Raw genomic sequence first — 26,077 nt, 5'->3', positions numbered from 1 at the left:
TTTTCAGTTGTTCTCGCGCGCTGACCAATAAGTACACTTTCACACTGACTATGACTTCGGTACAAACCTGAGAGAAGTGACCTGGTGAGCTTCACTGCATGCACAGCCGATCTCGTGGGAGCCGACTCGCAGCAGTGAATACTTCGCCTCGTGCGGCGAGAGCTCCATTGGATTACGCGCCAATTTTTCCGCCTGGGATCTGCACTTACTCGTGCGATAGAAAGGTTCCCAGTGTGAACGCGTCACGATAGTCGGCCTTCGGCGACGAACACGCCCAGCAACTCGGTCGCGCGAGAGTACACGAATTTGGCACCGCCGCTATTGTATGGGTGGTAAAGCGCGACCACCACCGACCGCCCGGAAAACGGTCGAAAGAGCCAAAAGAAGTTATTCGCTTTAAAAAAATTGTAACGTTAAATAAGGGTTGCTGCTATTACTAATTTCTGCCTTCGCATCTCCCCCTGCACACTCGTTCATGTGGGCAACAGTGACAACAATAAATACAAAGAGTATATGCCTTTAAACAGCATGCAAAAACGCTGCATGTGGTCTTACCGAGACACGGCAACGAAGTAGCAGTGACCAAATTGGCAATATAACCAAGCACAATGTTCAAACGCCCTTTAGAACGAGCCTCGCATTGTAATGGATGCGCTTCGAGCCATGGCCACAGACGCAGTCGGTCGCAACCTTTTGTTGAGAGGGCTTGCTGCTGCTTTCGTGTGTTTTTAATGTGTTATCCTCTCTTATTTTTTCAACGTAATAAAAATACATTTATTCAGACTTTATTTCTTGTTCATTTTGAAACCATCTATTAGTACGGCTAGACAGTTTCGCGTCCGGCCGCGGCACGGCTCTAGAGGCCACCCCTATCGTTCACCATATCACTCTATGTATGGAGTAAACTGGGTTGACTCAGCCCGTGTGTTGTCATTGGTACTGCGGCTTTGCTACGGCAAACAGTGCCCTCGACGGCCCGCGAGCAGCATCGATGAACCTCGCGGCACGTTACCGGAAAAGCAGCCCGACTACGGCTCCGCAGCTGGGCTCCACATGCAGCGCGCCTGGGGTTCACTGCACCGGTAAGAGGATTTGCAAGTGTCGGTAGTCTTCGACGCTGTGTGTGCTGTAGCTTGGTATAAGCCGCCTGCGAGTGTCTTGTCGTAAAGTCGAGCCGCGTGGTCTTCCCTTCTGCGTCGCAAATGGTTTGCCGCACACTATTTATTCATTTAATACATAGTGCTAGCCTTAATTCCAGCCCTTGGGCGGGAGTGAGTATACATACTCGCAAAAGTTTCGCTGCATAGTCATGATATTTGTTCAGCAAGAGCTACGAAAGCCGACAGTAACGTGAACGAAAATGAAAGATTAATCGGCATGGGCGTAAGAAAAGCGCTACTCAATAACACTGCCTGTTGACCGAGTAGAAATACAACAAAATAAAATAAAGATAAGAAACATAAGATAAGATAAGATAAGAAACGCAGAAACTCCTCCGCGACTTGTCTAAATATGCGTAAGCATTGTGTCACGTGCTCATATCCATGCAGCTCGGTGTCATTATCAGTGTTATGCAACCTGATCCGGCGAGTACAAACGACAGCACTTCGGCGAAACGAACTGTTGCGGACGGCGGCGCAAGGCGCGTTGATAACGCAAGCAAAGTACTGCACGTGGCAACGCCAGGCGCTCTGATGATGTTCCGATCATTGTAAGCTGATATCGCTGTTTAACGCCTTATCCATACCCGTCGAACCATTGTGAACCGCGACCGAACGTATACTCCGCCGGCGGCTGCATATGGGACAGCCGCGCGGACCGTAAGTGACCACTTCCCATTAACTCTAATCTTAGTAACGCACCATGACTCCCTTCCGCATGTCTCTCGCTGGAAACTAGGCTCAACTGACTGACATGTTTTAAGGAATCCAGCTACCTATCACAACATTTTATAAGTAATTGTAGTATAGATCATGCCGTATCATATTTTACTGCTTTTATCATTGACGCAGCTGAGAATTTAATTCATCAAAATGGGAGTTCGCTTTGGACGAAGTCATGATCCCATTAGGCCATGTGGGTGCAGTTTTTACTTCAAAAGAACTGATATTATCACCAAGCACTAGTCATTAAGCTGTCCTGCTTTGCGCAGGACGCGCTGTGAAAATGATGCTAAAGCTCGAGCTCCCTCTCTCCTTAACTAGGTAGTACCAAGCTCGGTCGTCTGCTTCGGAAAGCATGTTTATAATATGAAACCGTCACTTTCGCTTGTGTTGTACCACGGCCTGCAGCGAATATGGGGCGCCGAAGTTTTTTCAGGGGTGGCACGCTGTGTAAAGGCAAGAAATTATGCAACATCGAATACGTGTACGCCGTTCAAGAAATAAGCGGCGAACTTTTAGCTCGGTTCAATCGGAAATCAAGCGAGTCACGTACGAAGTTGAACTTCAGGTAAGGTTTCACGTTGCTAGATTCAGGCGCACAAACGCAATCAAATGCTTGCTATAAGCGAATTCACAGCAGCGATAAGCAGACATCATGTGTACGAAACTATTCGAGCACACGACGGCACGTGCTGCGACGGCAGCGGTCTTTCAGCATGCCGCGAAACGGCGGGCCTCTTGCAATCTTTGTTCGCTGCATGCCGCTAGACAAGCCGGTTATGCCTGCGCTATAGTAGTGGCCATCTGACCCTTTAGCAACTGATAAATAACTGATGCAATGCATATGTGCTCCCAGTAGCGTACTACGAGCGAATTGCACTGCAGCGCGAGCTCGTGCGCTGCTCGATTGATGTAGCTTTGAATGACAGCGCTCGAACATCGATGTGATCTAATCAATACTGGCTTGCTGCGCTGCCTGAACGTGATGGCTTGAGGTCAAGGATGAGCACATTTAACTCTCAAACCTGTGCTGCTCGTAGTGGGGTAGCGAAGTTATCCAACGCGCCCGACGTTCCGCTTCGCGAGGCCTTTAAGAAAAACGGTAGAATCTGATGTTGGGATTCAGGCCTTCTTGCTCGTGGCAGCGCACGACGCAGGCGACGGTGGCGCTTTTTCGAGGCTGAGCTAGGTTTCTCCGGATCGGCGTCGCCGATTCCTTCTGCTTCCAGCATTACATCCCACGGCACACGGAAAGCCTGTTTTCGTTATTCTAGGCTGCGGCCAGCTCGCAGCGTGGTTGGCGTAGTCTGTGAGAAGTGACCAGCCTTTTCGCACTCGCAACAGGGCAGAAAAAATGCGAATCGACGCAAAACTCGAGCTAGAAACGTGCTTCGCCACAGCCAGGGCTCAATACTACCCAAGCTGGTAATACCCAGATAACTTCTCTCGTCGCCACCAGGCGCCGCTACTATACCTCAAAATCCAGCGCAAGACGCCCATCTTGAAAGCGATCCGCGATGCCGACAGGGAGTGTTCTCGCCACATACTTAGCGTTGAACAGAGACGCGCGGGCCCGTATCTTGAAAGCACTCTGCGAAACGGGCAAAGTGCGGCGTGTGCCCAGACCTCCGTAAGCGCTTCTGTTCTCGCTGCTTCGTTCGCGTTGAAGCGACAGGCAGCACGAAGGTAAAGTCACTCGCTCCTGCGGGCTCTACTTTGAAAGCGAACTTCTTACATGACGGACGGACGGTTTATTTTTATTGCGATAGCAATTATATGGACACTTCAACCGGATTTCTGCCGTTGGCATCGCCGTCGCCGTGAGGTTACGTATAGATAAAATCGTCGCCGCGCGCCATATGTGCGGGGATGCGCGCTATCACGGAGAGCGAACGCACTCAATCTCCCACGCGCAAGCAACGAAGCGCGAAGCCAGCGCCGGAGTGAGCGGGGGGGGGGGGGGGGGGGGGGCGCACTTCTATTCTGCCAACAACCGCGCTCGTCGCTCGCCCGCACCGTCTCTTATCTCCACACGGCTCTGACCTTTGTATGCGCTGTGCATTCGCCGCTCAGTTTCCGTTGAAGCGATAGACCGCACGTACCTTCGCCCGCTGCGGCATATTCGCTTGCTGCCAGCGTTTTGGCAGTCGTATGCAGTTATTCAGTGTGATCTGTTCATGTTTGTTTGTGCGCGCTCACACTACGCTTGCTCATTCACTTAGTAATAGTCGGGGCACATTTTCCAACGCACGCGACGCATTCAATGCTGCCCGGATCGGCAGTACAGCGCTGTAGGTGAGTCCCTTCGCACGCGCTGCCCACGGGAAGCGCTTCTCATCAACACCACCGTTTCACACGCGCCTTCTCGTGGTCATCGAGTCTTTCTATATGTCGGTCTACTTACGCCGCAGCACACCTGCTTACTTAATCAGCTCATGTTTACTACAATTCATATTGCTACCAAAGCCACTCACCTCACTTCGTATGACATTGCTGTGTTGCTATTGCATTCTTTGCTTCGCCCTTAGGGCGAAACTGTGACATTTTTTAGGTAAGCATAGAAATGCGTACGCATTTACAATACATTTCAAGTGTACATAAATTACTCGGACTCTGTTAACGCATGGTACCAAGCGCAATCAAAAATGAAGTCAATAAGCTCTCCAAAGTCTCGGCGGGCAGGTCATTACAATTCCAAATGTATATGGGAAGAGCGATGTTTCAAAATTTTGCTCTAAATTAATTGTGTTCATTCGCTAATAGCGTTTCCGCGACGAATAGTGAAATGTAGAAGTGTTGTTAGGCTCGCGCTTTTATTGGCTCATCTTTTATCTAGTCGCTGAGAGTATTTTACCGTAAGTTGATAGCATAGAGCGTGTCGTCAGGCGCTCACCGCAACTTTCTTGCACCCGTTTTGAAGCTTTAAAAGAAATAAACCTATTTTGCTTGTGCCACGGCGTGTAGCTCGTCGGGTTGTTCCTTGCTCAAGAATCCCGTGAATTGAGGCTTGGACCCTTTCCAGCTTATTTACCATTCAATAACGGTGCATTGTGAGCGAAACACAACCTTTTATAGCGCATTTAAAAACGTTTAATCTAGCTATAGAAGACTGGAGAACTCGAAGAAATGTGGGTCTGAGTGAAGTACAGCTTTAGAAAATTATGTGCACGTATCCAGGAATGAACGTGTGGCTAAATGCTAAAGGCGTTCAGCAGCAAATACAGGAATATTGATACCGGCAAAATCTCACACTGCAATGCTTGTATTAGTCGGGATGTAAACTATATTGCAGCGTAATCTGTGGAACAAGCGGAAGGAAATATAGAAACAAGTTTTATGGTTGAATGATTTTCGCTAGCTTTGGTGCTGTTTTGTGCAATGTTTTCTGTTGTCCATGAAAGTAAATAACGTTGCCGCGACGATAAGGAAACGAGATTATTTTTTCAGATGCAGTGTGGCTCTCCTTCTCCAGCCCCCCGGGCTCCCCCAAAATAAAATAAATAAATAAAAATAAAAGCCCGCAAACCTGAATCATAAAATGTGCAGGACAGCGCATACAAATTCTTGATCTACTGGTAATTAAATAGAACGCTAATTAGGATAACGCAGGCTTTCTGTGTGGCCCGAAGAAATCTACCATTTCTAGCATCCAGAAGCAGTTCAAAAATAGCGCAGCTCGATTTCTTTATTCTGATTAGTCCTGTCACGCTAGTGTCTCTCAACTGAAATCGAAAGTAGGAATGCCTAATCTAGATATAAGGGGTCAGGTTTCTTTTACTGTATTTACCGGGTGACTGAAAAGTCCTTGCGCTTCTGTTTTACAAGGTGTAAGCTTTGTCGCACTCGTTGGATAACACTTCAGCGTTGATGTCCTTTCTGTAAATTGTTCGTTTTGAGTTGGTAATGTACGATATTGATTGCTTATGCACTTTTGAGGTAGCAGTTTCGAAATGCTCTCGGCCCAAGATCTCCAGGTCTGGGACCTGGCAGAAGGAAAATGGCACAAATCACAAGTCTTTATTGCAGAACAGCGCGGTTCACTCTCTGATATTTTGAGGAGAGCTTTACAGTCAATTGCATTCAGCCAGGAATGGAAGCGCTCCCACTTAACCAGCTCCTAAGATGGTCAGAATTCTCAGAAAGCAGATCAAACAGAAAATCAAGAGAGCCGAGAACAATTGGCAAAGGAACATTGCAAGAGCCACGTTTCGATTAGAAACATTGCAAAACGTTGTCTAAGTTTGGGCTCGATCACATTCAAGAAGTCGCACGTTTTGAATGACCTTTTGACGTCAGACCACCCTCATAGATGGTGTGCGCTTCTTCAGCGTTTCTTTCAGCAACGCCGTCGTGCACTGCTGTTCATTGACGCGAAACAATTCACCATAGAATGAGTTTCAGCCGTAAAAATGACATAATTTTGGTTCCATTCGTGTTTTAAATTGTTCGTACATTTTTTTCCATATCTTGCTTCTTCACGTTTTCATGATGAAGCTACCAAGCCCGAATGCATTTTAGCCAACCGGTATTACAGCTTTTATATTCTTCTCCTACAACATTTAGCCATTAGCACGATGTACCGTTTATCTTGCCGTATAAGGGACAAAGAAAAAACGTCTGCGCAGACTACTGCGCATCTTTTATTTTTCTTGAGTATGGCCCGGACTACATCGAGCTTTCCACCGACGACACCGTGCTCCACTTTGATCCGCATCGTTTATAGGCTGCCATTGAAAGCACACGTTACTGAAGCAACGGCTCATCCCTCACGTAATACTCACACCTGGAGCTGTTTGCGGTAGTAAGAAACAAATGAAATCCTAACGAAAAATTCTAAGGGAACATCAAGCGCTCGTGCGCTGGGAAAGAAAGCGTCTGCTAAGAAATGAAGTGCTTTAAGTGACGGATGTGTAGAATAAGCTCACCGCACCCTACATCCAGCCCTAGGATGACGAGCTTATAATAACTTGAAAGAGAGCTTTAATGATTGGCTATTTGCGGACAGTAAAACCCTTGCGAGGGCATCCAACACATTCATGTTTGTGAAATCAGAAACTATGGGTACGCGCAGATCTTTTGACGAAGTAAATAATCTGCACCGACTTTGTCTGCTATTCTGTATTGAATCTATATAAAACATTTAGATTCAGTTCAGTACTTGGCGCTTCTGTGGAATTTCATACATATAATTGAACTTCCTATATTTTGACATGCTCATTCCCAGTGTGCTTGTTTTCGCTAGCTGCTGCAAAAAAAAATCACTAAACCGAAACTGTTATAATGCTAGAGTACCATAGTATGCTTTAGACAGCATACTATAGTACTCCTGTGTACTTTTCTGTGTCAAGCCCAAAATGGCTGGACACAGGAAAGCACGCACATCAATAGAGTTGGCGTATATACGTATAGCTATCTGCACTAACCTCGTAGATTTGCCGGTTGCGGGCTCTGTTGTCTACGACATTGCACATCAAAATAACAAACTCAACATCAATGTCCGTACTAGAAGAAAAGTCGCTATTTCATTAATAAACCGAATTCACTTCTTTGGTTCTTAACGTTTATAGCGAATAACTTTCTTCAGTTACGTAACCACTTTTGTTTCACTGAAACGGCGGCGTTCGTCGCAGAACAACTAGCATGTGAGACACACGTGCTGTCACGCAAGTACCTTGGGCCGTCTGAAAGGCTACATGATATGGTGGCGCTTGTCCTGTTTTACCGCCGCTACACATTTTCTTGCCTTGGGAATGTAGTTCCCATATAATACTTTAGATCCCATATAATACTTGCAAATATATTTGTGACTACTGTCACTGTTCCTATGGCACTCAGCCGGCGCTGCTTCTGCGGCAACCTAGATTCGCTCAGAAATCAAATAGGCCAATTTTGTTTTGTCATTAACATGTTTGCTTTGTGCGTAGGAAGCGAACATTTCTATTGCTTTTCTTGTTTTCTTTTCTCATGCAGTGTCACCACCTCAAACGACTGACTTGGATGAGTTGCAACCAGAGATGCGACGTACGGTCAATGGCCATGCAAACACATCATGGGGTGTTGCAGTGGTTGGCGGCACTGTCATTATGTTTGCCACAGGCGTGTTTTGCACCTCGGGCCTTTTCTATGTCTACTTCATGGAGATGTTCTGCGTGAGTCGTGAAGCCGCTTCGTGGCCAGCCAGTGTAATGGGCGTGACGCTTACCTGCTCAGGTATGTGCACACGCAGCATTTACCACCACCTGTATTTTCTTGCTGTGACGTTTCCGCAGCAGTAAACTACTTAACCTAATCTGGGGCACAAATTTAGCATGTCTATTTAGTGAAAACACTTAAAAAGATTGTTCAATCCTTTGGCTCAGAACAAGCACAGTCCTGTCATCCGTGGCTCATTTATTTCATGAGAGCAAGAGTATAAAGTAATGCACTTTTCACATTCAGTCCACATGAGCGCTAGATTATCCTGCGAGTGCCTTAATGGCCCTGACACAGGAATTCGTCGTACAGGTACAGAGGATAACACTCATGTCTAGAACAACTGAGCGTCGCGCTCGGGACTGCACGAGCGACATCTACAGTTTGAAATAGGCCACATCTGAGCATGCGTGGTGCGAATGACGCGCCTGCCTTGCATTTTCTCTCCTCGTTTATCGCCGCGGCTCCAACAGCTGCTTTGACCGTCAGAAGCGCTGTCAACGGTGTAGCTCCGACAATAAAAAAAAAAAAAAAAACATGGAATCGCCCGGCTCGGCGCCCTCATACTACAGGCTTATGCTCAGTTCGCGGTATTGTTATACCGCCATTGCGTCGCGCGTGCGCGTATACCTCTCGCGCATCGTGTCGTGGATTTTGCATAACCCATTGCGTTTATTTCCGTCTGTTAGGAGTGAATTTTACAAACCTAATTTCATAGTTTATTGGTCGTCAACCCGCCAACGTTAATTGCGAATAATTGTAGGTTTAGATCGCAAATACAGGAAAATGCTGCCTAGATATCCCGAACTGATGAGATTTATTGAAATCAACACGTCTCGGTACCTCAGAAACGCTGTCAAATGTAAGCACAGCATACATGATTGGTAAGTGGAGGCTTGTGCGTTTCGTGAGCGAAGATTGTCAATAAACATAAGCTTGCAGCATAGCTTGCACCGGGCGCCGAGAAAAACGATTCGCTGTGTTTTTTGTTTGTTTGTTTGTCTTTGTTTTTGCGCTATACCGTTGGCAGCGCTTTCGACGGTCAAAGCAGTTGCAGCTGCGGCGATAAACAAGGATAAAAACGCAAGGCCGGCGCATCATTGGCACCGCGCATGCTCATATGTGGCCTATTTCAAACTGTATATGCCGCTCGTGCATTCCCGAGCGCGACGTTCCGTCGTTGTACACATGTGTGTTGACCTTTGTACTTTGTGTGCATGTGCTCTGTCATTTTTAGCAGCAAGCGCTATCATACAGCTGGGGGATCCCACGATTGATCAAAACAGGTTGTATATATCACGTTTTAACTTTTTATTTGTTCATAAGTTTCGCACCATTGACCCAAAAGCTCAATTAAAATTCAATTTATTCAAAAACTTTCCGGTGTAAAAGTATTGAATGGCGCCATGCGGAGGTAACGCTTTTATGGAGATATTGTTTTCCTAACAAGTGACGCAGCAAAGGAAATAACAAAGTCATGACAATTATTTATCTTGTAGCAAAATAACAACTCATAAAACTCGACTATCGTTTAATTGCACTGTAGACTACTCAATTTGGTTGTCTTTTTTCCTTTTGTCGGCTCGTGACAGACGGTCACAAAAGACTGATTATTATTTAAAGTTTCTTTAGCGTTGCAACGCCGGAAGTTGTGTTTTCTTAAGCACTAAAATTGGCAGGTGGAAAAAAGTTTCCATTCAGTCGCCTTATGTCTTATGTATATTGCAATTATTGTTTCTCTGCAAATGTTTAACTCCTTATATTACTTACCCGCCGTGGTGGTGCAGTGGCTTGACGTTGCACTGCTAATCCTGGCCTTGGCAGTCTCATTTCAACGCGAGCGATATGCAAAAACGCCCGTGTACTGTGCATTGGGTGCCCTGTTAAGAACCCCAGATGAAAAAAATCACAGCATATCCACGAAGTGAATGATGATGAGTGGGCGAAGCACCGGGGGATCATTCGGGTAAACCACAGCTACGGACGAGAGATAAAGAGAGCGCGCGTCGGGAACGAGAGAGAAAATAACACCATCTTCCCGTAGGGGAACCCTGAGTAGTATGCGAAGCAGCCATGGGGTCGACTCAAGGTAGTTTTTTCAGCTGTATAAACTTGGACATGCAGCAGCACCAGCAACGCGCAGAACTGTTGTCGACGCTGTCGGCGTTTTGCCCGCGTTCGCACCGAACGCGCGCAAAGTGGAACCGGAAGTGGAACCGGAACGCCATCTAGTGAACACTTCTTAAAACTACAGGTGGCTACGAACACACAACGCCATCTATTGAGCAATTCATAAAATAGAGGTGGCTACATCACGGCCGGACTCGACTCTCCTCCGCGCTCCCTTACGGCCTTTGCAACGCGACGGGAGTCAATGTAATTTTTTCTGACGAGCTGCTCGATGGCTCGCCGCAAGAGGTCACCACCACCACGCCGTGTCCGTGGGAGCGAAGGCTCGCGCGGGTAGTCACGGTAGCGCGGGCACAGAACACCCATACGAACTTGCGCGGGCTTGGTTTTGCTGCTGCCATTTTCTTCAGTAAATGCTGTCAAGTTTTTTCTTTGTTCTATGCTGATTTCCCGACTGGTGAGATTCTTGTGCGCACAACGTTCGTTAGAAGTGTCCGCTGATGCCCACGACATGAGTGTGGTCGGCTTGGTCTGCTTTTGTGGGCGCAATTACTTCACCACTTCTGTTCTTGACGGCGGCATGTCTATGTCGCCGATCCCTCCACCTTGAAATTCAAGACATCACACCAGACGACATCGACAGCCGCGGAGCTTGCTGCTCTTCGTAGCGCACTTCGCATAATTCGTGAGGAACCACCTAACAAATGGAGTGTTTTCAGTGACTCCAAGGCAGCGCTACATTGCTTGCTTTCCGCCTTACACCGTGGACCCTACGAACAACTAGTCCTAGAAATCCGAGAGCTCCTTCATTGCCTCGTCGAGCAAGGACACGACGTCACCTTTCAGTGGCTCCCTAGCCACTGTGGCGTAATGGGCAACGAATATGCTGATGAAGCTGCTCGATCTGCTCACGAAGACGGCGCACAGGAACCAATCCCGCTGTCACGAACAGATGCAGCAGCGAAACTTCGAGTGATTGCAGACGATGCCACACAATCGTTGTGGAACACACCTAGTTTGCAACACACACGTCTGCATCGACTAGACCCCTGTCTTCGACTTCGACCTCCACCTGGACTATCCCGACACGAAACAACAGTACTTTGCAGATTGTGGCTTGGTGTCGCATTTACAAAGTCGTTTGCTTTCCGCATCGGATGGGAGGATAGTGCTGCGTGTGATCACTGCGGCGACGAGGAAACAATCGAGCACGTACTTTGTCACTGTCCCCAATACAGCGCACATAGGCAGTCACTCGCGACCGCGCTGGCACGTCTTGACGACCAGCCGCTTTCGGAGCAGACAGTCCTGGAACGCCGGCCTATACAGTCGTCACACAACAAGTCAGTCAAGGCACTCTTGAAGTTTTTGCGATCGAGTGGACTATCTGACAGACTATAGTTCTCACAGACGTTTCGAACCTCCTCCTTTTCTTTTTCCTTTTTTTTTTGTGACTGCTTTTTCTCTTCCCTATTCTTTCCGCCTTTCATTTCCCCTTCCCCTTCCCCCAGTGCAGGGTAGCAAACCAGAATCTTTTCCGGTTAACCTCCCTGCCTTTCCCACCACGTTTCTCTCTCTCTCTCTCTCTCTCGCCGATCCCTCGTGTGCTGCCTATTGTGCGCCAGGTTTTGCAGCTGAATGCGTGAGCTTTCTCCGCGGGATCGTTGGAAGCGTGAAAGCGTCGTTCCTTCCTTCTGCCTCAAACGCGATCACTGTAGCCATGGTGTACTGTTGTGTGCCATTTTGCAAATCTCAACAGGGGAAGACGCCGGGTGTTTTTTCATTTCACCAATTTCCTAGCGATGCGCAACTGTGTTCTAAGTGGCGAAAAAACATTTCCCGTGAAAATCTCGTCATCAACGACAAGTCCTCATCAACGGTAAACTGTAGTGTGTAGCAAACACTTCAATGAGAGTGATTATGTTCCCGGATGCCAAGTACGGAAGTTACTTGTGGGAGCTGTACCGACCATCTTCGAACTCTATCCGTCCTACATAATGCCAGCTGCAAAGAGACCGCTTAAGGACCCTGCGTGGCGTGAACCACCGGCTCCTGAGAATTCATTAAAGCGAAAAGCAGAATCGCTGTTGCCTGCTCATTAATATTTTGGTGCCAAGGAGGAGGTAACCGAGGAGAGACAAAGTGCTTCAACACAAACCACCAGTAACAACGCGTACCTAGCTAGTCACTATCTGGTCATGATGAAAAGGCTTCGGGCTCAAGTTGCCTACCAGCGCTCGAAGGGCGGGGGGCTACTGAGAAAGTTCTCTATAGAGAAAGAAAAGATGAAAGAGGGCAACGACGACAAACACTATATTGCCCTCAAAAAGATCGTTGGCGATTCCCAGAAACGTGAGAAAAAGGCAGTTTTCTCCGTCACCAGATACAAGTCTATGGCAGTAAACGACCTTGTTATTCAGAATAAGTTGTCAGAGAGTGTGACATTTTGCGCTTCCTTTCGTCAAAAGGATATGATTACGATCGAAAATCTGACCTCTTGAACTGCCGGCGAAGTGTACGCTTCACCAAAATCGCATGTTTTTGGCACTTTTGGACAACATTGTGGCTTTCTTTGAAACGGCTGCGAAGCACTTTCCGCGAATAAAAGTGCATGAAGTGCTGCAACTTCTCGTTTCACTCTACCATGAACAATCGCGCATCTTGAACTGCCCAGATGTTGGCAATTGTCACGCCAGGCGCACAGCTGGTGTGATTGCTGACAAATTTGTCCGACTACCTTTAGTAAATCACACAAAGATTAACGAAAAAATGAAAAGCCAGTTGCTTATGTGCATAAGCCACCCAGAAAATATTTTAGGCTTTATTGTACATGATGTGAAGGTTGTTGGCACCAAAATGTACAAGAGTGCACTGTATTGATCAGGAAATAAATAGTTTGTACCTGTAAAATTTTTACCTTTGTTGTAGCCTCGCAGTATTTGCACCTATCATAAATTGAAGTGCATGTACTGAGATAATTATTTTTCCTAAGTAACGACATCTGTATTCAATATTTGTGGATGTTGGCTTAACCTTCCCCTTTAAATCTTTCGAGCGTCGTCTGCTACAGGCGTGCGGCTTCAAACAGAGGCTGTAAGCTGTTTATTCACATCGTATGAGGCTATGGTGTTGACTACTGGCACTTAAAATAAAGATTAGGCTTTAATATTCGAGATAACTTGCGTCTGACAGCCGGAATTGCAGATGTTGCTGGTGCCGGAGCGCATCTGTGAACGCGCTTTGCGGAGGCGGCAACGGTGAGCTAACAGCGCCACCACAGAGTTGCGGCGACAGACGGCAGCATCCATCATTGCAAAGGCCGTAAGGGAGCGCGGAGGGTGGAGTCGAGTCCGGCCGTGGGCTACATACTACTACTACTACTACTACTACAGAGGAGGGAACGACCCACACCCTAAGGAGCTTCGCCCCTAAAAGATTATTTCAGGGTCCCTCACTACGGCGTCCTTCATAATGACCTTGTGGTGGTGGAGCGTAAATCCCCCGAATTAAAAGGAAATAACTTACTCGTTATTACATTATTCAAACAATGCGGGATTCAAGAGTTTTGAAAGTATACGACTTCATCTCGACCTTTTGCCGATGGGCTGGGCGCCTGCCTCCCTGGTGGTGCGTTGCTGGCTCTCGTAAAGAAAGTGAAACCTGAGTATGTTGGTATACAATTACTTTCAGAACACAGCGCCAACAGACGAAGATAAGCGCTGGTGTTTGTATCCTACAATTTGTCCCTTGTCGGTTAGCGCTTACTTCTGAAGGTCATGCTCGTAGTCGATAAGGTTCGGCGTCTCCTTTCTGCCTCCTCCTTTTCCCCTGCTGTAGACAACAAACACGGCTGAGTGAAGCCGTTCTGTAACTGCCGTCCTTTGTACACAGTCTGATTTTCAAGTAATGGGACTAGCAACGCTGCTCACCAGTTGACAGCAAAGCGTCAATCGAAAAAGAGCGCGTTTCTGTTGGGCACACAGCTCCACGACACCCATTACTGCGGTATCACAACCAGCATTCTCCCTTCAACAGTTGGCTCCTTTGTTGGGGAAGCCAAGCCACTGAAGCGCAAATAATACAAACACAAAGAAGACCCGACACCACGGGCGCTACAATAACTTCACAAAGTGTCGATCATCTAATCCAAAAACAAGTTATTTTGTGCCTCGACTCTTTCGGTAAATCTGAGCACCAGATTCGCAATTAAAGGATCCGCAAATTTTTAGGGTAAAGTCTGAAAATGTACTAATAACTATCTGGGTGGTTTCATATATATGCACACACACACATTGTAACGTGCTTTATTGCATGGGGCGAAGCCAGATGCTTTTCCGTGCTCATTTAATTTTGAGGATGCTAACGTATCGCGGAGGATCTTACACCGTCGGTACACGACGTAAGATATCGGAAAACTGTTCACTTTGGGCAAGAATACTGTGGTGGCGTTTCAATATAGAAGAAACTTTTGACGCTGACGCGGAGAGTGTTCGCACAAGATTGGTATTGGTTCGTCTTTAGGGTAACCGGTTACTGCTAAGAATATCGGCTTTACATAATTGGTCTGCTCGGCATATGGCCCGTCAATAAAATTTGATGGATACTGCCGTTTAACGAGATAACTTTGAAGTTGCTCGCAGTTAGAAATAAAATCTTTGCGATCGGTACACAATACCTTGAAACTGTGAGCATGACTGTACGGGATACCGGTTTTGCTATGTCGCACATGGCTGCTCTGCAAATGTAGAAGCTGGTTTCTATCAGTAGGTTTGCGATAAGTTTTGTGAGCTGCTGACCTTGCGATAGCGTAGCTGTGACGTCGAGAAAGTTGACCGAAAATTTGATTGAAGGGTGAAAGTGATTAAACCCTTCTATGAACTTTAACAGGCTAGCTTCCACAGGTGTCCAAATCAAGAAGTTATCGACAATAAAGGGCTTATAAAAGAAAGGGCGTAGGTTAGTTTTGGATAGAAATTCATTTTCCACAACACCCATCAAGATATTAGCGTAATTTGGGCTTATTCGAGTTCCCATTGACGTACCATGGATCTGAACCGAATGACAGTTACTAAATTCAAAGTTAATGAGCTCAAGAATAAGCTTTAACTGTGATCCCAGGGTATAGTTATCAACTGGTTTCTTGAAACGAGAATCTTTATAAATCTTAAGGACTACTGCAATTCCATCGGCATGCGGTATGTTAGTTTAACGAGAGGTGACGTCGAGCATTACAAGAATTGCGTTAAGCGGAATGGCAATATTTCATATATCTTCAAGAAAATTATTCGTATCCTTTACAAATGACGAAAATTTCTGGGAATCTGGTTGATAAGAGAGTCTACGTAGCGTAATAAATTCTCAGTTGTAGTGTTTATGCCGGAAATAATCGGGCGGCCTGGGTCACCTTGTTTGTGAATCTTCGGGAGCAAGTAAAATCTACAAGCCACAGGCCTGAGCGGTATAAGTAACGGAACGGTTTTTAAAGACGATAGTCTTTCTTGGGCTACCTAAACGCGAGAAACTTAGTTTCTCTGTGTGTACTTTTTTTGTACTATATCTGAAAGTAACTATGTTAGACCAACTAGCCCAACAGGCGGTCCTTCCGGAGACAGAGACTTGGCGAGACGGGATTCGAACCCGGGTACGCACGGTCCGAAGGTGAGCGTCATAACCACTAGGCTATGCACCCACGCTTGTAGAACATACATTTATGGGAACCATATGATTGCGTTGCACCAAAGATTGTAACAGAACTTGCTATGGGCGCGAGAAAGAGAAAATGAGAACGAGAGAGAGAAAGAAAGAGAAACAAAGAAAGAGACAGAGAGAGAGGGGGAGAGGTGGGATTTGAGTCCGGGTACTGACGGTCCGAACGCGAGCGTTATACCCACTATGCTTACACCCACGCTTGCAGAGCTCCGCTGTTTCATCAGATTTCACAAGTGTGGAACTAGCTTAATTTTTCAAGATGATACTTTATTTATTTATTTATTTACAATACTGCCGCTCTCGATCGAGAGCATAACAGGTGGGCATATTGAGGGTACATTGTAGAGTAAAAGTGAGACGAAAGAGAAAAAAAAATGTATCTATACATATATATGCCTAGGAATGTACAATTGCGACATACATATTTACTCGTGTGATTTGCAACAATGTATACAGCAACATACAAGACGGAAAAAGTTTCACTGAGTAGTAGGTATACACTTAATTTCAACATGAAACAAGAAAGCGCACCAAAAAAATTAACACGCAGAAAAGAAAGAAAGGCAATCAAGTGATTAAAATATCTATATATATCCTTTACGATGAGACAGTCAGCCTGTTCAATTGCTAAACATGCTGTTTTTCAATTTAAAGTTAGTGCCTCTATTTTGGTGCGGAACTCAGAGAGAGTGTTAGTGCTTGTTATATTGCGATCTAATTGGTTCCATTTTCGTATTGTAGACGGGAAAAATGAGTGTTTAAATGCGTCGACCTTGTGAGAATATTCCACCAATGTATGCAAATGCTTATGTCGGCTTTCACGTGACTGTGAATAAGCGACATATTTGGAATGATCAATTTTATAAGTATTATGAAGAATTTGAAAAAGAAATATTAATCGGGACTGTATCGCTCTAGCTTCTAATGTCTGAAGGCCAGAGGCAACCAACAGGTTAGTAGGGGAATCCGTACGTTTATATTTGTTGTGAATAAACCTCACAGCCTTACGTTGGACAGTTTCTAGTTTTTTAATGTTAGTCTTCGAATGCGGAAACCATACTGTATTAGCATACTCTAAAATAGGTCTCACGAAGGTCGTGTAGGCTAGGAGTTTGGTGGACGGAGGTGATAGTTTTAGGCATCGTTTAAGGTAGAACAGTTTGCGCAGCGCTTTGGTAGTGATGCTTGTTATGTGAGTGTCCCATTTCAGATCAGATGTTAATGTTATACCTAGATATTTGTGTTCTATTACTTTTGCAAGGGGTTGGTTATTAATGAGGTACGTGTAGCAAGAGGGTTCTTTCTTTCTTGAGCCGGTCATGGTCACGGATTTTTTTTCGTTTACTGACATCTGCCAATTATTGCACCAATCTGCCAGCATACTAAGAGATCTGTTAAGTGGTTAAATACTTAAAGACGATAGTCTTTCTTGGGCTACCTAAGCGCGAAAAACTTGTCTGTCTGTCTGTCTGCCTGTTACTCGATTCAACCGCCCGGCAAAAAACCAAGCAGTTAAATGCATGCTTGAACACGAAGTATATATACCCTAAACTGTTTTGAGCTAATAGCACTGGTGGCACGGGGTCATACACGTCCACATTATACAGCGCAAAGGAAATCTCAGGCCTATTTGAGGCAAAATATATGTACATAACCGTGATCCGCAGTGTCAATTTAATTAAGAATACACATTGGTCTGATTTTTACGTTAGTAAATGAAAAATCAACGTAGTAGAAAGGGTACGACTGTTTTCACAACAAATCCGTGCAAGGGCGGGGCCTCGCCTCGATGAAATATCGGCACTTTTTTTCCCTCTCTGTTTTGCGGTGCGGTCGGTTGTGCCCCGGTGCCGCGGTGGAAGCCGCAGTGCCGGGCGCCGACGCGAAGCGGCGGTCATTGGGGTGTTGCGGAGCGCAGCGTAGCAACACCTCAAATAAAGAAATACTGCTCCAGCCAGGTAGACTGCTCCTTCCCTGACAGTGAGATTATATTTGGATCATCAAAACAGTGATGCGTTTATTTACGAATAACATCGATCCCTTAACAGCAGCGGCATTTGTGCCTAGTCACCACGAGCCCAGCGGGTTTGCGCTCCAACGCCGGCGGAACGCCGCCCAACAGAGAGAAAAAAAGAAAAAGAAAATGGTGATTCCTCATCGAGTCGAGGCCCCGCCCCTGCACGGAGTTGTGAAAACAGTCGCACTACAGTGTTCTAGTACACTGTAAGTCGCACCCTGTTAGAAATGGTGTCGAAGAGACGCTACGCGTTAAAAACAAGCCGGCTGAAGCCGCGGCTCTGTAGCCGGCTTTAAGCCAATAGCAACAAAAGGTCCCAACACATGGCGCAAGAGCGGGGCGAACGCCAGAAATTTCAATTTAATTCAACAAAACCTCCATTGCATCCATCACGGGAAGAGTGAAAGGGGAGGGCAGATCGTGGGGGGTGGGAGGGGAGAAGAGAGGGTGTTACGTATCAGCGGCGGCGGAAGACTATCGTTTTTCGACGTCATTTGCAGCGAAGCAAGCAGATATGCGGCCTATTTTTTCATCTAGCGTTTTCTCCTTTAGTAGTGCAATAAGCGTATCCATCAAAATGGCCTTAAAATTATCGGTTGGGTCGTTCGGAAGTGCTTCGTAGGAACTGGCATCCGACAGTTGTACGGTAGCTTTCTCTTTATAATTCTGCTTATTAAGGGGAAGAGTTGCTCCTCCCTTATCTACAGATTTAATAACAACGTCATGGTTACTGCATAAATCTTGTAACGCTGTTTTAACGCGACAGCGTTAAGGGCCCCGTGTCGCAGAAAACCTGGCGTCGATGTCGGCATCGTCCGTGGCGGAAAAAAAAAAACCGCAATCATCGCATCCACAAGGTTTTAGTGCAGGACAAAGTCATTCCTAACCACCCCCCGACCGCGCAGGCCGTCCGTGTGGTGCAGGGTTTTGCTGAACAAAAATTGAATTTCTCGCAGTGAAATCCGTCAGAAAAATGGTAAAGTACAGCTTAAGCACAACCTACAGACAGGTGGCGTCGGACTGTTATTTCAATGTGCGAGAAAACATAATTCTGTTACGAGGAACCTCAAACACAAACCTTTTTGCCAGAATTTCTACCATAAAAACACTGGCACCCTCGGGTAGCCTAATTGTGAAAGTCTTATCCAGATGGCGCTGGCATCCTCGGCAGGTAAAATTGGGACTTGGCCTGCCATATACGTTTCTTGGACACGCGCGCGCCTCGGGGCAATAGCAAACAATTTATACAATAATTAAAAAAAGGTCCTAGGGCCTTCACATTTCAATATAAGACTACTCATATTGCCCATGGAAAAACGTCTACCCAGCAATGCAATTCTGTTTAAAAGTGAAGCCGACTTTAAGGGGAACGGTGTAAGCTTGGTGTCTGTAAGCTGGCTTTCCCACGTTCTTTGTTGCAGTGAATGAAGCCTACTTGCCGGAAGCGAACGATGTGGTGCAAACGCGTCCCGATAACGCTATCGCGTTCTATTCTTACAGGCGAAGCTTATCCGTCCAGCAATTTTTTTCTTCCTTCGTCAGGTTTGGTCGGTGGGGAACACTGGTCTTGTACGCCTCGATGATATCACGTTGCAAAGCATTGATGTACATATCTACACATTTCTCGCGTTGGGGCAGTGCTGTCCAGTGTTTGTATGCTCCCATAAGTGGTCTAGGTTTGCTAGGACTTCCACGGTCACGAAAGTTTTTTTTGAGGTGTATGTTTCGAGCAAGGTTCTTTAAAAGCTGGAATTCACTGAATCCACCTCAGGTTGGGCAAAAAGTAAGACCTTTCGATGCTCTGATGCAATATGCATATATATATATATATATATATATATATCCACACACACAGGGAAGTGGACGTGTGTATGAAGCGGTTCATTGACGTTTCGGTCTGGGAGAGTTGTTTTTTTGTGGTATATATATATATATATATATATATATATATACCAGAAAAACGGCACAAAAGGTGACCGTTATGGCATATCTTTTTACTAGTGACGTTTCGGCCGGGACGACCGGCCTTCGTTGGAGTGAATACAAGTGTAGTCGCGTTACAGTGACATATACAGACACTAGACTCTTATCGCTTTGTCCCACAAGACATGCGCATAATCAAGCCCTAATAAAAAAAGCGAAACCAGTACACGGTGAAAACTGTAAAAATCGCGGGGCAGTTCTAAAAATGACAGCAGATAGGAATCATGACTTCATGTAATCACATGACATGCGGTGCTAGAAAAGTACAAGCTGCGCACGAGCATATAAAATGAACGCGAGTGCTGTATTCCGCCCTGCGGGAGAAAGCAGGATTTAAAAATGCACCCGCGGACAGATTTAACAATGCACACGTTGTCAAAAACCGGTATATCATGCATTCAAAAAAACCAGAACTTCCTATTTCAATGCTGCAATAATCACGCCCACAGCATCGGTCAACATGTGACCTGTGCCGAGAATGCTAGCCGTAGCTGCGAGCTACCGGGCATAAATATAAACTTGCTATATAGAAAACCCTCGTACAAACAGCCACCGTGAGCACTTGCATAAGCAAAAAAATATAAGAACTGGTCAATTTGAATGAGTGATTCAGATCAGTTTTCCGATGTTTTTTGTTAATACTACAAGAAAGAGCGTTCAACTCGTATATCAGGCAAGATTCGCGGAATAAACTATTGTGGTGGGAAGGAGAACCAGATTCCAGTATAGCCACTCTAATACTATCAGAAGAGTGTCCAATTGTGCACAGGTGCTTTGATACTGGAAGGTGTGGGAGATGCTTTGCGTCAGAACAATGATTAATAAATCGGATTCTAAACGGCGTTTCTGTTTGACCAATATATCGTAGGTGCCACATACCACACTCAACCAGATAAATGGTCTTCGACGTGTCACAGTGGAAGCTGCCTTTGATACGGAGCGCGAAGTTTGCAGCCCAGTTTTCGCTGTTATCGCGGTTAGCATATGCGGGCATACTTTACAGCATGTTTTACTGCATGGACTACAACCTGCAGGTACGCGGGCACCGATTTTAGAAGACGTTATCAAACCGCGATTGTTTTTTGAGCGTCGGTACACTACTCGCGGTGCCTCTGGGAAAGTCTTTCCCTTTTGTTCAGAATATTTTGATGCCGTTTGAGAATGGCGGAAATATTCGGAATTGACGCTGAGTGGGTCAAAATAAGGTTAGTAGCAGGAGTGGTCAACGCCGGCTTTCAGTTCACGTGAATATCCTCCCTCTTCAAGTTATTGGCTCGTTTTATTACGTCATCAATATTTTTCTTAGGGTACTGGCGGTCGACGAGTGAACGCTTTAGCTCTGCATAGTTAGCATCGAAATATTTTGTTCAGAGCGTATACACCGGAAACAGTTTGCTTGGCTATAAGGAATCGCGGTTTTACAATGACGAACGTGGCTGCTTTGGAAATGGAGATATTGGCGTCTGTCCGTTGGCTTTTTGTAAAGATTGGTTTTCAAGTTATTTCCCGTAAATGTCACTGTAACATCGAGGAAATCAGTCTCAGACGTTGAGTGGTTATGTGCAAACTTAATGTTTGGGTGAACGCTATTGAAGGCAGCAATATTGTTAAGCAGTGTCGATTTGACATGGGGCCACACAAGAAACACAACGTCAATGAAACGCCTATAGTACACAGGTTTTGGGGTGCAGCTTTCAAGAAAATCACTTTCGCATATGCCCACAAAAAATATTGGCATCATTCGGCCCAACCCGTGTTCGCATAGAAGTACCACTGACCTGTACATAATGGCTGCCATTAAATTCGAAATTATTTAATTCCAGAGTGAGTTTTATTAGGGTGCCCGGTGTGAGAACGCTAATGGGCTTATCAATGGCAGTTTGTCCATAGGTAAGGGATAAAGCGCCAATGCCGTCTGGATGGGGGATATTTGTATAAAGGGACACGACATCCACTGTCACAAGCAGTGAACCAGAGGGAATGCGCCGGTCTACTATTTCGCTTAAGAAATGATTAGTGTCTTTTAAGTAAGAGGAGGACTTTGGGTGGCATTAGTTTGATTAGCTGGTCTACATACCCAGAAAGGTTCTCGGTAACAATCTGTACGCCTGAAACAATTGAACGTTCTGAGTTTCCTGGCTTCAGAATTTACCGTAACATATAAAAGCGACCTGCTACTCGACTGAGTGGCATGAGAGACCGCAGCGTGTTCTCATCTATCAATTCTTGCTGAAGGAGTTCCGACAGCGTTTCTTTAACCTTGGCCTTGAAGTCACTTGAAGAGCTTGATAAAACACACAGTTAACTGTCTATTCGCTTCACTGATATAGTCTTCGCAGTTCATTACCAGGATTGCTCCTCCTTTATCGGCTGGTTTGATAACCTCTTGGCGGGAGATTAATTGCTCCAAGGCGCTGGTCTCATTCCGAGATAGGTTGTAACGAAAGGGCGCATGCACCTCATAGGTATAAAGGATATCACCCTTAACCACTGGGATATGTAAATCTAAGCATTTATCTCGCTGTGCAGGGGGTGTCCAATGTTTTTGAGACGGAAGCATATTGCGAGCACCGTTTTCACATGCTCGTTTATGAAATAACGCGCGCAATCTCAAATTTCGAGCGAAATTATCTAAGTCCTTGAATAGCTGAAATTCGTTAAAACCACCAGTCGCTGGACAAAAACTAAATCCTTTTGAAAGTACCGGAATTTCAGCTGACGACAAAGACACGTTCGAACGTTTTATGATATTGCTATTCTGTGGCCACACATTTTTGCCGGAATGAAGTTTCTCGTACTCTGCATTTCGTGTAGGCGGCGGGCGTTGTTGTGGTGCGTACGTTAGGGGAGTACTTTCCGAAAATAACGAACCCTCGAAATAACGAAGTCCAGACATCTGTGTCTGGACTTCGGCAGTCACACGTCCTCAGATACGCGCGCGGCTTCAAAGAGCAGCAACTTTGACAGCGAGCTACTTGTGTAAACAAGGTCTCAGCATATCAGCAGAAACATGCGCACTAGTGGCATTTACTCGCAAACCAATGACGCCTTATGTCATCTCAATCAATGGGCGGACCATTTCCTATGTCAGAACTCACAGGTTTCTTGGCATAATCATTGACCGAGACCTCTGTTGGAGCCCACACGTGGCCTACATGAAACGGCGCCTGACAGCAACTTCCTAGTTGTTTATATACTTGACAGGAAAGACATGGGGGATGTCAGTAGACGCAATGCTGAAACTTTACAGAGCTCTCTTGGTTTTTCAAGATATAGTCTACCTGTACTGAACAACACTTGCAAGACAAATATTCTTGTTCTGCAGGCAGAACAAGCTCAAGCACTCAGAGTTTGCCTTGGTTTCCCCAGATGCACTTCAACAGAGGCAACTATTGCGATTGCTCGTGACCATCCGATGCAAACTCACATTACAGTGGAAGCCCTGAGAACGCACATCAGACGTTTTGCACGTGCCCCCTATCACCACCTTGCAACACTACCTACAGACAGGCGCCAAGCATCATTCATCGTCCCAGCAAGAGCTATTACCATTAGCTTCAGGACTGACCACCCAACGACATCGACATCTGCGGAACTAGCTGCTCTTCGCGCTGCACTTCGTTTCGCCAATCGGGAGTCACCTCGACAATGGTCAATCTTCAGTGACTCAAAGGCAGCCCTACAATCTGTGCTATCAGCTCTGCGTCGCGGGCCATACGAACAGTTCGTATTCGATATTAGACACCTACTCCATACATCACATGAGAAAGGACACCACGTGACGTTTCAGTGGCTTCCAAGTCACTGCGGCGTCATAGGGAATGAAAACGCCCATAATGTCGCTCGGGCAGCTCTTGACGACACACAGGAAGAGGCCATACCACTCTCACTGTCCGACGCAGCCAGCTGACTTCGAATGCTTGCACAGGAGATCACGCTCTCTCTATGGTGCACACCAAGCAGTCTGACCAACCGGAGCAATTGTCACTACCACCTGCCCTCTTTGATGCATCTCTCTATGCAAACTGGACTCCGCCGAAAAGAGGCCACTATGCTTTATTGCTTATGGCTAGGGGTGGTATTCACGAAATCTTATTCATTTCTGATTGGAACGGCCGACAACGCTTTTTGCAATGCCTGTCTTTGCGAGGAGACGCTAGAACATATTCTATGCGACTGTCCCGCTTATAATGTTCCGAGACAGTCCTTGGCGTCCGTTCTAGCACACCTGGACAATCGACCAATGTCAATTGAAACGATTCTCACGTGTCGTCGACAGAAGACATCGCAACTGAAGGCAACGAAGGGACTACTTAGGTTTTTAAAGGAAACGGGCTTGGACAAGCGGCTGTGACAGTGGTGTCACGTACTACGCAACAGTAACGGACTGTGACTGACGATGAGTGTGCTGTATTATGTGCTCTCTCTCTCTCCTCCCCATCTTTCATTCCCCCTCATCCCGCTCCCATGTGTAGGGTAGCAAACCGATTGTGCTGAACTGGTTAACCTCCGTGCCTTTACTTCTCCACTCTTTCCTTCCTTCCTACCGAAAATAATGCTCCTCTATGTTCGGCGGGCGCACTGTCGGGAACTTTGTCATGTAATAGCTTTCTAGATTTTGTTTTACTCAGTGTTTCTGTTCTTGCTCCTAGTAATGTGCTAGAGCAAAGAAAACATATCGCTCTCTTTCTTAGAACACATTGAGAATTTCGACTCATAGCGGCATATTAAGATGCGGATTAGTTCAAGCGATGCAGTATTTAACACATACTGCCATCTAATCTTATTGACACTGCATATTTCCGAGGTCGCTGGCGTAATTTCTCTTCATCGCATCAATATGGGATTCGGCACGAACACACTTCTCAACCAGCTTTCTAACTACAAGGAAGCCATTCGAATGAGCGGGAAAAAAAAACATTACCGGTACGAAGTCAATTTCAAGCAGAGTTCATCCTGGCACTGCGCACCGCCACGAAGGCAGTGCGATTCCTAGCAAGAGATGCACCAGATGCCTCGCTGGACGGTCTTGCCGTGATGCTGTCAGGCAACCGTGGTACCAGATCACCGAAGCTTGCTGCAACGGTGTGTGTACCGGCGCAGTGGCAGGCATGGGAGGATCCTTACTGTGGGGGCACGACGTCGCTATCGAAACTTGTCAAGGCGCTGAACTACGATGTCTAGGTTCAGCGCCTTCATCATCATCATCAACATCATAGGCCTATATTTTGTGTCCACTGCAGGACGAAGGCCTCTCCCTGCGATCTCCAATTGCCCCTGTCTTGCGCTAGCGTATTCCAAGTTGCGCCTGCAAATTTCCTAACTTCATCACCCCATATAATTTCTGCTGACCTCGACTGCGCTTCCCCTCTCTTGGTATCCACTCTGTAACCCTAATGGTACACCGGTTATCTATCCAATGCAGTGCATGGCCTGCCCAGCCCCATTTCTTCCGCTTAATGTCAACTAGAATATCGGCTATCCCTGTTTGTTCTCTGATCCACACCGCTCTCTTCCTGTCTCTTAACGTTAGTCCTAAGATTTTTCGTTTCATCGCTTTTTGTGTGCTCCTTAACTTGTTCTCAAGCTTCTTTGTTAACCTCCAAGTTTATGCCCCATATGTAAGCACACGTAGAATGCAATGATTGTACACTTTTCTTTTCAACGACAGTGGTAAGCTCCAAGTCAGGATTTGGCAATGCCTGACGTATGTACTCCAACCCAATTTTATTCTTCTGTAAATTTCTTTCTCGTGATCAGGGTCCCCTGTGAGTAATCGACCTAGATAAACGTACTCCTTTACAGACTCTAAAGGCTGACTGGCGATCCTGAATTCTTGTTGCCTTGCCAGGCTGTTGAACATTATATTTGTCATCTGTATATTCATCTGCAATCCAATTCTTACACTTTCTCGATTAAGGTCCTCAATCATTTGCTGTAATTCTTCTCCATAGTTGCTGAATAGGACAATGTCATCTGCAAACCGAAGGTTGCTGAGATATTCACCGTTGATCCTCACTCCTAAGCCTTCGCAGACTAAGAGCTTGAATACTTCTAAGCATGCAGTGAATAGTGAATGCATTAGTGAATGCATTGGAGAGATTGTGTCTCCTTGTCTGACCCCTTTCTTGATAGGTAACTTTCTAGTTTTCTTGTGGAGAAC

General features: G+C 46.0%; 1 protein-coding gene across 1 annotated transcript in view; it reads left to right on the top strand.

Moving 5' to 3' along the window:
* The first annotated feature begins 7,964 nt into the window (after positions 1 to 7,964).
* LOC125943825 (uncharacterized) overlaps positions 7,965 to 26,077 on the top strand; it is a 62,446-nt gene continuing 44,333 nt past the window's right edge. Inside the window, exon 1 of the mRNA XM_049663348.1 lies at positions 7,965 to 8,093. Coding sequence (XP_049519305.1) covers positions 7,967 to 8,093 — 127 coding nt within the window. The 5' untranslated portion in view covers positions 7,965 to 7,966. The remainder of the gene's footprint in view (positions 8,094 to 26,077) is intronic.

This window comes from Dermacentor silvarum, chromosome 3 (genome assembly GCF_013339745.2).
Source record: "Dermacentor silvarum isolate Dsil-2018 chromosome 3, BIME_Dsil_1.4, whole genome shotgun sequence".
NCBI lineage: Eukaryota > Metazoa > Arthropoda > Arachnida > Ixodida > Ixodidae > Dermacentor > Dermacentor silvarum.
This window is presented reverse-complemented; position numbering and strand designations above follow the sequence as displayed.